This window comes from Falco cherrug, chromosome 5 (assembly GCF_023634085.1).
Source record: "Falco cherrug isolate bFalChe1 chromosome 5, bFalChe1.pri, whole genome shotgun sequence".
In the NCBI taxonomy this organism is placed as follows: Eukaryota; Metazoa; Chordata; class Aves; order Falconiformes; family Falconidae; genus Falco; species Falco cherrug.
This window is the reverse complement of record NC_073701.1, coordinates 55,234,699-55,249,750: the sequence shown is the minus strand read 5'-3', so window position 1 is coordinate 55,249,750 and position 15,052 is coordinate 55,234,699. Positions and strand designations below refer to the sequence as shown.

General features: G+C 44.5%; 1 protein-coding gene across 7 annotated transcripts in view; it reads right to left on the bottom strand.

Annotated features, from left to right (window-relative positions):
• Nucleotides 1–15,052, bottom strand: part of TBC1D30 (TBC1 domain family member 30) — a 60,581-nt gene that overhangs the window by 29,832 nt on the left and 15,697 nt on the right. For 2 of the 7 annotated variants that reach the window (XM_055711803.1, XM_055711804.1), the window contains exon 1: nt 4,044–4,332. The exons of 4 other annotated variants lie outside the window; for them this stretch is intronic. In XM_055711803.1, coding sequence (XP_055567778.1) covers nt 4,044–4,203 — 160 coding nt within the window. In that variant the 5' untranslated portion in view covers nt 4,204–4,332. Of the gene's footprint in view, nt 1–3,891; nt 3,948–4,043; nt 4,333–15,052 lie in introns of those variants that run through there. One more of the 7 variants, XM_055711805.1, reaches the window with a different exon arrangement.

The following is a 15,052-nucleotide window of genomic DNA, read 5'->3' as shown; positions in this document are numbered from 1 at the left end:
AAATATTAATAACGTCACAATTTTCCAAGACTTAAAGATCCCAGTAACAACTTCTCTCTTTGTCTTACAAGCTTCCTAAGAAAGATGCAAGCAAACACAGCCAAGTCTGCACAAGATCAAGCACAATAAAATATAACCTCAGAGTAAGGCAAAACGTATCTATCATTTACATGATCATGACCATTACACAGAGGCCCAGACAGCTGTCTCTCTTGACTAAATGAGAATGAAATGAGACCTTTGAACCTCCATCTACAGAAGATGTGGACAGGTGTAGACAGGTGTGATAATTACTAGAAATGAGAATAACATCACGTGATAACACCAGACTCCACGGCATATTCTCTTGAGTATGGTGAGGAATCTCTCAGTCAGGCCATTCACCGTAACTTCTTGTAGAAGCCACAGAGTTGGTGTTCCCTTATTTGTTCTCAGTTAGAAATATTCCCAAAATCAAATTATGTAATAGTTTTATGACAGGGAAGGGGAAGAGCCACAAGGAGTGAGCCACACACCATACAGGAATGGTTCCTTATTCCTATCCATGTTAAAGAATTTACATTTCCTAAAACCAAAACCTTTTTCAATAGCAAGTGGGGAAAAAAATAAAAAGCTGCAACACAAACAGTACAGACAGTGCAAGGAAAGGCTATATCCACCCAGGAACTTCCTGGGGCATCTTCATGAAGGCAACCAGCAAGCTGGGAGAAGCATTTCATTGCCTGTTATTTCTGGCACAAGAACCATCTTGCTATGTGCAGTTTCTGCACTCTTCACTGAATCTGTCCTTGGACTTGTAGCGGTTCAAGGAAATTAATGCCTATCCCTACTCCAACCTCTCCTGGCTTTCCAAACCTTTCTATTTCCATAATTCCCCTTTTCCCAACAAATCTCCCACCCCTGCGCTCCCCCCCCTCCCTTTTTTTTTTGGTAGCACTCAGTCCCATCCTTTTCAGGTTGTCCACTTTTGCCTAGATCATGACCAGCTTTTCCTCAGTGCCTTCTTCCACATACAGTCTTTTCTCCCTTACACTTTTATTGTTTGCTACATCTTACCAGCAATTCCCTTCAATTCTGCATTCAGTTGCCTCCTCCCCACAAACTAACCTAGATTCCCCAACAGCTTCCTCCCCCCTCAGTACTCTACAACCATTCAACCCTACCACAGGCCTTCTGCACCCATTGTCACTGGATTTTCCCTTTTTTGTCAATCCTCTATCTCTGGGCCATTACATAAACACATGTTCTTTGCAGAAAAGGCCCCTTGCATCCTCATGGGAACTTTTCTTCCCAGCTACTCTGCGTGGACAGCCTGGCAGACGTGTACCATATATGCAACAGTAGTTCCTACTCTTGGGGACTGTAACTGCTGTCAGTACAACTCCACACTTTTACATCAAGCCAGTCGGTCTATAGTGTCATTTGACATAGTCATACACTTTCAACTTTCATACCTAACGTGTGCAGGAATGCATTGGGAACACATACGAATTATTAGCTCCACAAATACAAGCACACATAAAGGTACACAGGTTTGGCACCCATCAAATTTCTGAAGGGTAGAGGAATGCCAAAATAAGGCCTGTTCAATTCCCTTGCAACCAGGTCACCAGAAACCACTACAGAAAAGCTATTCTAAGAAGAGAAGAAAAGAAAAAAAACCACAAACAAGAGAAAGATAAAATCCCACATAATCCAATCCCATTAGCTTTTCCATGTAAAATACATGATGACACCTGACAACAAAAGAGGGAAGATTATACCCCAAGGATTCCCAAACTCTAGCAGCCTTCCACTGTATCATCAAAATGTAGCACAGGACCCCATAAAGTGCCACAAGAGGCGAGAAAATTGTCGTGGTCAGCAAAGTACCTACCTGAAGGAATCAAATCTCCACTCCCCAGCAACATTAAACAAAATGATGGAGCACGGTCTAGAATTTTTTCCTAAATACTAAACCAGAAAAAGCGTAGGAAGATGATCTGTTCAGATGCACATATGTGGGCTATAAAGCTATAGCTTCAAACTTACAAAGCACATCGCTGTAGGTTCTTGGCTGTACTTAAAAGCAGATGTTGAAACCTCTCCCATAGAAAGCAAATAAATATTTTAACAAAAACAAACGAGGAAAAAGGCCTGAAGCAGCTTTGTGTGCAGTGGGAGTCCAAGCTGAGGGGAAAAAGTGGCAATGTAAACTACCACCTTATTGTTGCTTGTTGTTTCAGGAAGATTCTCAGCCTTGCATTGTAATTTATCTCTAAATGTAGGTTTTCATCTTCAAAATCAGAAATAAAAGTAACATTCTGAGTAACTCTGCATGAAATCACTTCCGTCAGGAGCCAGGGCTCACTGAAATGTTATCAAAGCATACCTGAAATCTGCAGTCTACAGAAACTTCTCAACACAAAGACAGCTGATATAGACACTAAGAAAATCAGAAGAAAACTTCATTCAGCTTATTTTTTAAGGGCTCACTAGGTGCCCCATCTCCATCACTCTATGAAAGCATGCACCCTGAATGCCATTACTGTATTTACTTACGTATAAACAATATGGAAACCCCAACTCACTGGGATTTCCTAGCTTTAAGACTATAGCATTTGTGGTTATGCCTGTGATCATCTCCCCTGATCTTTGTGGGAGTGTAAGTAAAAGAATGTCATTGTCCAAATAATGTTGTTACATGGGATTTTAAAAGAAAACTGTAGGAGCAGGGGTCTGCGTGAATTATGAATCAGGAAATCTTGATAACAGCAACCCTATAAACCTATACCAGCATATATCTGAGACCTTATTAATAATAATAGCACCTGAAACTCATCTCAAGCACAAAAGGTCAGCATTGTGTGCCTGACGCACATGCAGCTAGTACAATGGGAAACTGAATCTGACATGTTTCTATGTGTTGCTCTGTTTCAGTAGACGCCAGGCTTGCATGTTTCGTAAATGCCTAGGTTTAGCCAACAGATCAACAACATTTCAGCTGCGAGTGACAGATCTAACGTTGTAAATTGAATCTAAATTTCCAATACTTCATAAAAAAACCCAAACGAGTCAATTTCGATGGTAGGCAACCAGAAAATAACGTTCAGTAACGATCACCCATCAGTGCTTCTGCCGAGAGCCCTGGTCCTTCAAAGGTTTTGGTACTGAAGCAGGACCCAGGCAAGATCGCCCGGAAGCCGATGCCTTCCCCCCGAGGCAAGGCTCGGTGGCCAATGTAGACAACACCCTACGGCAGACAAAGGCTGGCCGGGAGGAGGGGTCTTCAGCAAGTCAGGGGCTGGCAGGTTCAGGGGGGAGGCCTGGCGGGGCCGAGGGGAGCCGCAGCGCCCCGGCCTCGGCCATGCGGCGGGCAGCGCGGAGAGGCCGGCGGAAAGTGGCGGCCCGGGGGCAGAGGGGAGGGGAGGGGAACCGGGCACCGCCGAACGGCACAAAAGCGCGGCGAGGCCGGGCGGGAGGAGCGGGGAAAGGAGGAGGGAGGGCTGAAGATCAGAGCGGGGGTCCGCCGCGCGCGGAGAGCGGCAGAGCCCCCCGGGGAAGGGGACAGCGCGCTGCCGCCCCGCACGGCCCGCGGACGCTGCCGGCCTCCCCGCTGGGGCCGGGCTGGCTCCCCCGCCGGGGCCGCCTCCGCCCGCTCGCCAGCCCGGGGCGACCTCGCAGGCCCCGCCGCCCTCCCCGAGGCCGGCCCAGCCCAGGCAGCGCCGCCGCCGCGCTCCGTACACGCCGCCGCGCCTCAGGCCGCGACCGCGGCGCCTCACGCAGGCCGGGCCCCGCCGAGGCAGCCCGTGCCGCTGCGGCGGCCGGCGAGGCGCGGCCATTTGCCTCAGGCCGGTGTCGGCCGCCGCCGCCGCCCCCGGGGCGCAGCCCCCCGCCCCGCCCCGCGCCTACCCGCGGCCCTCATCGCCCTCCGGCCGCGTCCTCCTCGCTGAGCCGCCCCCGCGGGGAGGCGGCGGCCCGGGCTCCGGCCGCTCCCCCCCTCCCCGCTAAGCCGCTTACGGGACTGCAGCCGCCTCGCCGCCCAGCCGGGGGGAGCGGGTTACCTGGCTCCAAGGTGCAGAGCAGGCGCGGCGCCGTCCGGGAGATGCAGCTGCGTTTCTTGAGGACGTTGCTGAGGATGGTGCCCACGCCGCCGCCCGAGCTCTGCCGCTTCAGGCATCGCCCCCCGCGGCGCAGCGAGCCCGTCAGCCTGTCCTGCCGCATGGCAGCCCCGGCTCGCCGGGCGCCCGCCGCCAGCGGTACCCGACAGCTCGCCTAGGGCGGCAGGGCGGGGGGCATGGCGGGGCGGGGGGCCCGGCAGCGGCTCTCCCGGCTAGCGGGGAGCTGCAGTGCGGAGACGGCAGAGTCTGAGTGCGGGAGAGGAGAGGGAGGACAAGGAGAGGAGACAAGGGAAAAAAAACGGGGGGGATGGGGGGGAAAGAAGGGGGGGAAGAGCTGCTCCCGCCCACAATCCTAGCATCACTGCCTGGATAACCGGCAGCCTCTCCTCCTCCAGCACCACCTGGGATGCAGCAGGCGAAGGGCGGCAGCAGCAGCTCCGGTTAGAAGTAACGGGAGCGCAGGAGGCAGTGGTGGGGCTCGGCCGTGGCAAGGGGCTCCAGGACAGCTGCACACAGCTCACCCCGCACACGCAGCGCTGCCTCGTCTCACCTGACGCCGCTTAACAAGGGGCAACGTTAAGATTTCTGCCGAGAACAAAACGAGCTGAATGTCCAGCAAAGAGACTTCTCACATGGGATTCTGGCCTGCAGCTGGACTTGTATACGTAATCCTGCCGCCCCTTTCAAAAAGCTGTCCTGGGAAAGAGTCCCACAGGCACTACTAGACCATGGAGCACGGGGAGAGCGACGGATGTAGCGGTATCTCAGTGCCAGGGCAGGCTGGGGTCAGGTCCCGCAGCCAGGGCTGCTCAGGGTCAGCCCCAGCAGCAGCAAGAGCAAGCAGGCGCCACAGTTTCTGTGTTTCTGACTCTCCAGCACAGACTTTGAACACCCTCAATTAAAATAACAGCCTTCTCTATGCATGTAAACTGCAGCAGCACTTACTACTAACAACACGCCACACACTAAATAGTTAAAAAGCAGCTCTTCAACAGCATTTTATTAGATTCATTTTCCAGTGCTATTTGACCTAATATCATCTTAAGAGGGTTTGATACAAACTTCAAACTAGTGGTTTGACTGACAAGAAGGAAAAGCATTTGAAATAATAATAGCTTTTACAATCTAAACCACTCAGCGCTTCTGTGGAAGATTTATCGCACCACATTAGCTGGGCTCAAAGACCGAGCTACCATAAGTGTGAGTCTACCTGCCAACTTCCATAGCTTTGAAACAAGGATTTGCTCCTTTATTAAAGAGATGTTTTTCTCAGCCACATTATAAAGACAAGAGAAAACTGACAACAGATAAGCAGCAAAACCAATTATATAAAAGAGACACAATATAAACCACAAAGCAAGCCTTTTTTTAAGATCAGTTATAGCTATCTTTAGAAGTTACTGTTTCCAGAGAAGCATGATTTTGATCGTGCCTCTTTAAATATCTGGTTTAGTTTTGGAGAAAAGTCACTACATTTCAGCTGCTAGCTTGCACTCTGAATAGATAATTAAGTCTATGTGTCAGTGGTTCTTTTTTTAACAAAGGTGACACTTCCCTGCTGATACAGATGATGCAAATCACTTTATTTCAGTGCCAGCTGGAGATGACGATTTAGTGGTTAAAGCATTCAATTTGGAATGAATTAATCTCCCTAGGTGTACAGATTGTACCAATGGGACTGTAACAGAAATATTTAAATACAGAAATAACCATGTAATCTCTCTAATATTATTCTCCTCTTCTCCGAGTACCATATGCAAATAGCACCAGTGTTCTCGTATTGTTTCAAGACTGGCTAATCCAATACCACATGCTGTTGCCCAAAGTCTCAGGAGCCACAGCCAAAATTTCAGGAACCACTCATTATCCTTACAGTGAGAATCAGTCACCCCACTAAACCAAACAAAATCACGTTACCTTCAATTTTTAAACAATTACAAATCAGCTCTAAGGAAGACAATAATATTTAACTTATGATGATAACCAGCTTCTCAAAGTGAGAATTCTGTGCCTTCACTACTGCTATTTCTCATCTTGTCACTCCATAAGAAAACTGGAAACAATCAGGACAATCATTCTGTGACTTGAGACATAGCTACTTCCACCGACCAGTGTACCATTTAGAAGCTTTCCTGCATGCCAGCCAATTAACACAACATTACTCTTAAGGAAAAAAAATCAAAAGTGAATTTCAGGAGATAAAATGAAGAAGCCAAGCCATACTAATGGGTTTGATGACTCAGTGAATCATTAGCACAAATGGATTTTTAGAGACACTGATAAGCCTCCCATTAGGCACACATATACATATCTTAAGGGCAAGAGCCTAGCTTCTAGAAAAGTGAATGGCATTGGGTTTTAATCACTGATCAGGCAAAGCCTCTAATTTGCCTGTGGCAAGACGTGCTCTCCACCACTCCCTGAACTTGCAGACATCTAAGCATGACACTGCATGTCAGCAGCTTGTACAAATTTGCTGTATTCACCACTGTTAAGCTGTAAATAAGTCTTCAACGATGGGGAAATTTCAGACAAATCACCGTAATTCCAAGTTGGTGAAAACACAACAAATTTGAACTCAAAGATGTCACTAGCCAGCATGAATTTAGTTTGATCCACCAATGCAGAGAGGTCTGGCCACTTGCACAAATCCTCACCTGCAATTACTGACAAGACAGATGACACTCAGGGGGGAAGGGGGGTGGGGGTGGGAAATCAAAGCGTTTTGGCTAGCCCAGATATTTCAGCTCCAGATATTTTGTAATAATCAACCTGAGACTTTGCTTGTTTTCTCCCTGTAGTTCATTTATTCCCTCCCACGCAACAGAGTCACTTTCTGAAAAACCTTATTTCCTCATTTGGTATCTCTTTGCAGTCTTACCACCACCTGCTAACCATGCCTTTTTAAAGTCAGTATTTCTTACGAAGTATGCTCTATTTCACACGTATAAATTGCGCAATTGTTAAGATTGGCCTGATGGTGATCGGTCTTATGATCACTGCCAGGTTTTGACATAGAGAAACCAACTCCATTTACCTTAAACCTCTCCATTTGTCAGCCCACTTCTCTTCTGTCTGCACAATGAGGTAAAACACAGGCAGCTAGAACAGGAAAATGAGCACAAGCAGACGGGGCAGCGACAGGAACAGCAGCTGAAATGGGGCCACAGACCAATCTTGCTTTTAAAGAGAAGGACACTTTTGTTTGCATGGAGCTTTAACTACCCAAACCCAGCATTACTGGAAGGCACAGTTCACTGGTTCTCTTCTGATGTGTGCAAAGATGACTGAATGTAATTAAAAGACTAAAAATAGTAAGACATCTTCAGCTGGGTCACTGTATTTCATGAACTCCACATCCTCCCCTTTATTTTCACAGAAAAGTATACAGACCTCCTGTAATTCTGATTCATACCACAACATCTCAGTAAAATAGTGAAAGTTTGGGGACAAAGCTCATTTGCCACACTTCTGGACACCTGCGTTAGCAAAAAAATTTAAGGCAACATGTACCCATGAAAAAATTTATTGTATGATAATACTGTAACATGTTTCATCTCAAAGCATTTTAGAAATTGCATTTAGACAGCATCACTACACCAGCTGCTGATACAGCAAATATCAGAAAGAAATATATGTCAATAGGATGAGGGGGGAAGATGTATTGCAACCACAAGGCAAAACCCATTGTATGGGGCTTAGCAGACAGTGGCCCTAGAGTTCCATATACTGCTACAAGAGCCCACAAAATATAACCAGAAAAGGTAACCCCATTACCACTGGGCTTCAAATAGCTCTACATAAGTTAGCAAATGAAATTTTAAATCTGTACCAACACATGTTCTGGATGTGCATTGTAGTTCATCATGAGCTTCAAAAGAGAAAAGATTTCACTTTCAAATTGTAGTATATAAGAGAAAACACATGGCATGAAATATGTCCACTTTGGAAGGAAGAAAGGATAAGGCAGTCTGAGATTCTCCCAGGAGGCAGAAGTATTTTAAATACTCGTAGCCCACTAAACCATCTTCAGCACTGGAGCACAAAATTCCTATCCTACCCAGTTCTATATGTGTTCTATTATTAAACATCCTCTGCCAAAACCAGCCCCACTTCCTTCTGCTTGATCCTAAAAGCCTAAAAACGAGCACGACCCACCTGGAGCTTCACCCTCTGCCAACACACAAGATGGAGCCATCTCTGACAGCCTGAAAAAAAGGCCTCTGGCTTGTTGAGTCTTTGACATTGAGGGGGCACAGGTCCTACAGCAATGCTACAGCGTGTGTCCTTGAACATGAAAGCCTGCAAGGTGGCACAGCTCAGCACTCCTCCCACCTCAGCCTGCAAGTCGAGCATCACCTCCTGCATTGCCAGGCTGTTACTAGACTTGCTACCTCAGGCATGGCAGCCAAGCAGATGCTCTGATCTACCAGCTAGCTGTAACTATTGTGTGGACCACCAAGCACAGAGCCTGTAGCACCATTTCACATGTCCACAGTTCATGACCGTGTGAGGAGGGAGTCTATGGGTGAGAGTGGACAAATCTGTGTTACACAGAAGGAAAAACATGATTTTGAACTAACAGATTCAGGTCTGCCACCGAGCTGGTCTCTGCTCTTAGACAAATAATGTAGGGATGTCTTTACTGGACAAGGGATGGTTCCAGAACCAATACAAAAATGAAGGTTTGGTACTGTATTTGTGCTTACAGAAGGTTCATTTTACACTCTTTCAACAAGTAGGGCTCAGGAAAATGGTGCAGTGTGTTGACACACCATAGTCTCATCAACACAGCATGAATATTTTAAACTTTTCCATTGCATTAGTCATCATTTGTATCACTTTGTACATAAGTGTCACAAAAGAGGTCAGGACCTCACTGTGCCCTAGACTGGATAGCACGAACAAAAAGAGCTGAACCAATCCTTGCCTATAAAGCTATTCAGCACAAATATAAACTACACAATGGACAGGAAATAACATCTATGATTTCCAGAAACAGAGAAACAAGATTTAAATGATTAGTCTCAGGAAACATGCCGCAGAGCTGAGAAACAAATCCAAACAAGCTCAATCCTAGTCCAATACTTCCTCTTCCTTTAGACTTCAGGCACATAGCCTTCTTACTTATTTCCCCCTTCAAACACTGACAGCACAGCAAGTACTCTTTAACACAGTCTTCTCTTGAAGGAAGCCCTAAAACAGACCACTTGTTCTTGGAGAGTTTAAGACAAACAGAGGATCTGGAGAATTTTCTTACCAAAGAGCACTCTCAAGGCCATGCAACTTTGTTTGTAGCTAAGCTGTCTGAAAGAGAACATTGCCTGCACACTGTTTAGCCACATCTGCTGAGGACTGATCTAGAGAACATCATTAAAATAGCACTGTTTAGTGTGATGTATATCTTTCAACAGGAAATTAATCTACAAGACTATTACTCCTGTAAGAAGCTCATAACTATATACACTACATGATCCTTTGACTTTGCACAATCAGGATTCAACCACGAGAACTCTAGACTCAAGATTCTTCATTATGATAATTAATGGGTTTTATTGTTGGGGTTTTTTTTACTTTTTGGGGGTTTTTTTTTGGTCATTCTCCCCCTTCCCTCTTGTACGTACTATCCACTCCTTCCTTCTGTACTACACATGTGCATATACTAGGACAGGACTGATGAGGAAAGAGAAGGTCCCTTCAACAGAGCCAGGTCTCCTTGACCCCAGCATCACCTGCCCACAAATATATGTTGCAATTTACCTTTTGGAAGTGATGGACAGTTACACAATTTACAAGTTGAATAATATTCATAATCACACTGCTTCTTGAAATTTTTGGCAGATACAATACACTCTAAGGAGTATGCCAAACTTTTCCAGCATCAGTGAAAACACTTGAAATATCATACATCTGTAATGAACGCATCTGTAAATCAGTTGTGAAAGCAGTTTCTAGCAGTTTACATCACAATGGGGTGGAGCTGTGATAACCAGTTTCCCACCCAGGAAGGCACCACGTTCATAGATAGTGAATCAGTGTAGGTAAGTGACTACAGTCCCTCAATTCATAGGTTGTTCTTAGAGGGGCACAAGATGCTTATGCAATCAGATCACATAGGTGAGAACATGAAAGCCCTCAAAAGCATCACAGGTTGCTAAAACAGAAGTACAGACAGTTCTGTAACCCCCTTGAACCTGTCTACAACCTCTCTCCATTTGTACACACATAGCTATTTCCATGAATGAAGGAGGCAGGGAAAGACTTGACATCTGTACAGTACCAGGGCTAAGGCCAATGGAACAGCAGAACTGCATGTACCTGTCTCCCAGACCTACACTCAGTCCAGTAGAGCATGAAGCCCCTGTTTCCCCGAGTTCTTCAGGAAGCCACTAAGCAGTAAGCTAGATTTTTTTCTTAAACCTGTCACTACAATACAATCACACTGAAAAGTAGTAATAGATTAATATTCAAATGCTTTACATCACAAATTATTAACTCTCCTGTGTCACCAACTTTTACCATCGCAACATTAAAAAGTGGGTATTCCGCGGCATCTGCAATTCCTAGGTCAAACTGGTTTTAAGGATAGAGGAACTAAATTTGCTGGTAATTCAGCAATGCTGAGGCACACAAGTGACAGCAACCAGTGCCAATGGGCTGGGTGCAAAGGGTAGCCTATTTCACTCCAGGCCCATCACTGGCAACTGACTGTTCTCAGAGCTTAACAGGGGAGAACTGAAAGAATTCCTGAAAAATAGAAACCGACTTGTTTTTTAAACATCATGCACCACAGATCAGAGACACTGCAAATATTTCAGAAGAAAAAAAAAAAATCTACTCTGACAATACAAAATAGATGCAATGTGGAAACCTTTATCTTAGCATAGGGTTCAATGCCTGCACTAAAAGGACAGGCAGAGATTTAACTTGGACCTATCCATGCAGGAAACAAAAAGCGGCTTAAATATAGCATTGCTTGATCACAAGACAGAAGTTAGTTCCCCTTATTGTGCCAGTAATAGAGGACAACAAACTTGCACAACTGAGTATGCCCAACAATCTATTAAAGCTATTTGTATCCACTGCAGTGCCCATAAATCCTAATTCTGGGCTGCAGCGCTATTGCAGTAGGTGCTGGACAAGCAGAACTAAAAACAGGCTGCCTGCTTTAAAAGAAAGAAGAGAAAAAAACCCCACACATTAGCATATGGAGGAGCACAGGGAGACAGCTAGATGACATTGGAATGCATAGTGGACAGCAGTCTTAATATATGATCTGCTACTGTGCTTCTGTAGACTTTATGGCAAAGATGAGTAACAAGGGACACACACAAAGGCATAAGGTCAATAAGAGGGCTGAAGGAGGGATTAGATTTTAATCATCAACTCAAGTTCAACATGGCTAAACGTCTAAAAGGAAATACCAACATGGGGGAAACTGAGAAGGTGCTTGTTTTAAAATATGTGTAGGATGGAGGTAGGAGGCATGAGATAACCCTGAATACTGAGTAAGAAATGACAGGGGTGTGACAACAGAAAAGAGAAGGCTGTGAAGAGCTTCGGATACTAAAGCAATGAGAGCAAGATATTGACTAGATCTACGGTGACCTAAAGGGAAGCACAGGCACCTAGCACTCTTGCAAATACCTGTGTACAAACACCAGAATGCAGGTGTGTTAACTGCAAGCTGAAGTCCACTGCTACATTTCATTCTTTGTACATATATATATATATATAGGTTATCTTCCAAAAGGACAAAAGTACAAAAAAAAGTTTGCAGAAGCTTTCTATGTCCCAAACGCTCCCAAAAAGCTCTTAACCACAGAAAAATGGTAAGTGGATGGATCTTTTCCTGTTGTGAAACTGGAGGGGGAGGTGTGGTGGAATTCAACAACATACAGGTTTCTTAGTATTTTTTTCTAATTTGGTTCAACTGTACAAACAAACTCAAAAGTTATAATCGCCATTTGAGGAGCACAGTGATCTATGTTGTCCTGATGAAGAAAATAAATGAAATGGAAGGGGGGGCGTGTGTGTGTGCGCCCAAGGAGTCCATTTATTTTACTTAACGTCTTCATGTGCCGACTGTAACTGTAGAGCAGATCATACACAGATTAAGTTGTATATCATGAGCAAGGTAAAAGACATGTCATGCAAGGACTGCTAAAGTAACAATCTATTTTAACTGCTGTACTAACCAGCAGCATAAAGTCTACAGTTAACAACAGGAATAAAAGTCATAGCAATGTTTACATGCTCAATAAAGTAAAGAGAGGACCTTTTAAATTAAATACAAAGTAATGAACTGAAGTGAGGTCTCAGAGAGCAAACACCCTTTTTTGTCAGAGAAATTAACTGTCTCTACTGAATCATAATTAAAGATGCTATTTTGGTAAGGAACATAAGAAGAAAAATCACTGAAGAGGCCTACATAAAAACACTGCTGAAAAGCATGATCGTAAAAATTAGGAAGCGTTCCCTAACCTTGCTAAACAATATGAAGGAAATGAATATCTTGGCCAGTATTCGCACCCCAGAATCCTGCTTAAATGCTACATGGTCATTTAAAAAATAAATAAATCACCAAGTCAGCAGAAAAACTAATGCAACATATGAAAAAAGTAATTCTGACAGGTACAATTTGTAGGCATGCTTAAGATATTTGCTGACAAATGGAGGTCATAGCAGATTGCAGGCTCCCAGCTCTAAAACTGAGCTGCTCGTCCTTTATTAGAATGTGATTATTTGCTTAGCATCTGGCATAGAAATTGAATTTTACAGTGTGGATCACCAGCTTCATTGGTTATTTCAGAAACAGCAAGATTTTAACCCCCCCAAAATAATTAAAGAAAGCAAAACAACGCTATGTCCCCAAGGCAGGATTTATCCACAGACAGAACACTTTCAAAGCTCTGATATTAAAAAACGATTGCCAAAGTTAGAAAAGTTACTAGCCCCAAAATGCCTTTGCTTTGGGCCAGGAAGCACCACGGGAATGGGACCATGTTTATACCATAGAAGTTTTTATATGTTGTTCAGTACTTATTTGCAGTAATGCTAAGGACATCCATCAAAGCCTAGGCTCAGGCTGTGCAAGGCTTTCATTAGACACACAGCAGAGACAGGTTGTTCCTGCACTGCTCAAGGATAAGAAAGTCCTGCTTCCAGCACGGATCTTACCTCTCCCAGTACGCAAGATCTCTGTGGACAGCGCTCTTTACACACAAACCGAAACAAAACCCTTTCTGGGGTTGGAGAGGGGAATGGGGTTCACTCCAAGAGAAGCTCATATAAGCCCTGCCCATAGAGCTCTTGGAACCACAAATCTTCCTTCAGTCAATACAGAAGTCCTCTACCACCACCCAAATCCTTTGATCGCATACACATTGGTTCCCATTTGCCGATGCCACCAGTTCTGTAAAGAAATTGAAATCTTCCCACGAAGTTTTGCACGTACATGAAGCTACTGCAACCCCAAGCCCTCTAGACCACATAATTCCCTTCATCTCCCATGTGGGCCATAGCTTCAACAGAACACATTCTGCAAGTGTTGGAAAAGGAAGTAGCTAACAAAGCAAATAAGCCTCAAACTATCAACTCCCTTTCCGGGAAAATAAGTATGTACATTAGTGTCCTGGTTTCAGCTGGGATGGACATAATCATCATCTTAGGAGCTAGTTGGTGCTCTGTTTTGGCTTTGATGTGAGACTTTTGAGTTGTCTGGGCCCTGCTAGCAAAAAGGCTGGGGGGGGGGAACGAGGAATTGAGAGGGAACACAGCCAGGTCAGCTGACCCAAACTAGTCAAGGAGTTATTCCATACCATGGGATGTCATATATATATATATATGTATATATACCCAGGGGGGTGGCCAGGGCGGGCAGGTCGCTGCTCAGGCACTGGCTGGGCATGGGCAGGTGGTGAGCAGTTGCACTGTGCACCATGTGTTCCTTTCTTCCTTTCCCTCTGGATGATATTCTTTCCCTTCCCCTTTTCATTATAACTGTTATTGTCATCATTGTTATTGTTGTTCTTTCATTTTTATTCTGTTTCAATTATTAAATTGTTCTTATCTCAACCCTTGAGTTTTACATCATTTCCAAGACTCCTCCCCATTGCTCTGGGTGAGGAGGAAGTGAGCGAGCAGCTGCCTGGTACTTCATGACCAGCTGGGGTTAAACCAAGACAATTAGTCATTTAAGCAAGTTTGACACAGAGACGGGTTTTTTTTTCAAGTTAGTGTGTAAGATGAAGAGAAAACAGTTATCAGTCACAACAACATTACTACTCCAAGTTTTTTTACTCAACAGTTAAATAACAAAATTTCAGTTCATAACCAACTCTTAACAGTACAAGTTTAATCCTAAACACGTTCAGTTCAATAATCAAAGGCTCATTTAGTACTGAAGCTTTGAGCCATTAAAATTGATTTTGAACATGTGTACAACACCATGCAAGCATGAGTTTTGGTAACAGCAAAGCTCTTATTAACTACTGTGTAGCTTGGGACAACTTACTTCACTCCTCTGAACATGTGCTTCTCCTACCAGTCTTCAAGTAGCCTTGCCTCATTACTAGTTTGGTTTTCAGGGAGCCTTGTACTGTGTGTTCAGTGACCAGCTCATTAGGTTCCTGACTTTACTGGGCCTCTATAGCATTACTATAAATATTAGTCATATTTAATTCCTCAGATTAGTATGCTTTTTTAAAAAAGATCAGATGTGCACATTGATTACCTTCGTGTTCTGACTTCCTTTAGTCTCACCGGATAATTATTTCTCCTTCAGGATTGAGGTCCAATAGCTTTTGCTGCCAATGACCATTGGATGAGATGAGAAATTAGCAGTAACGTATTGAAAAAACCCACGCTGAAACCTCACATTAAACTGTTAGCTATCAATGATACCTAATCCAACCCAAGAACCAAAAACTGTTCATGCTTTGTATTTTGAC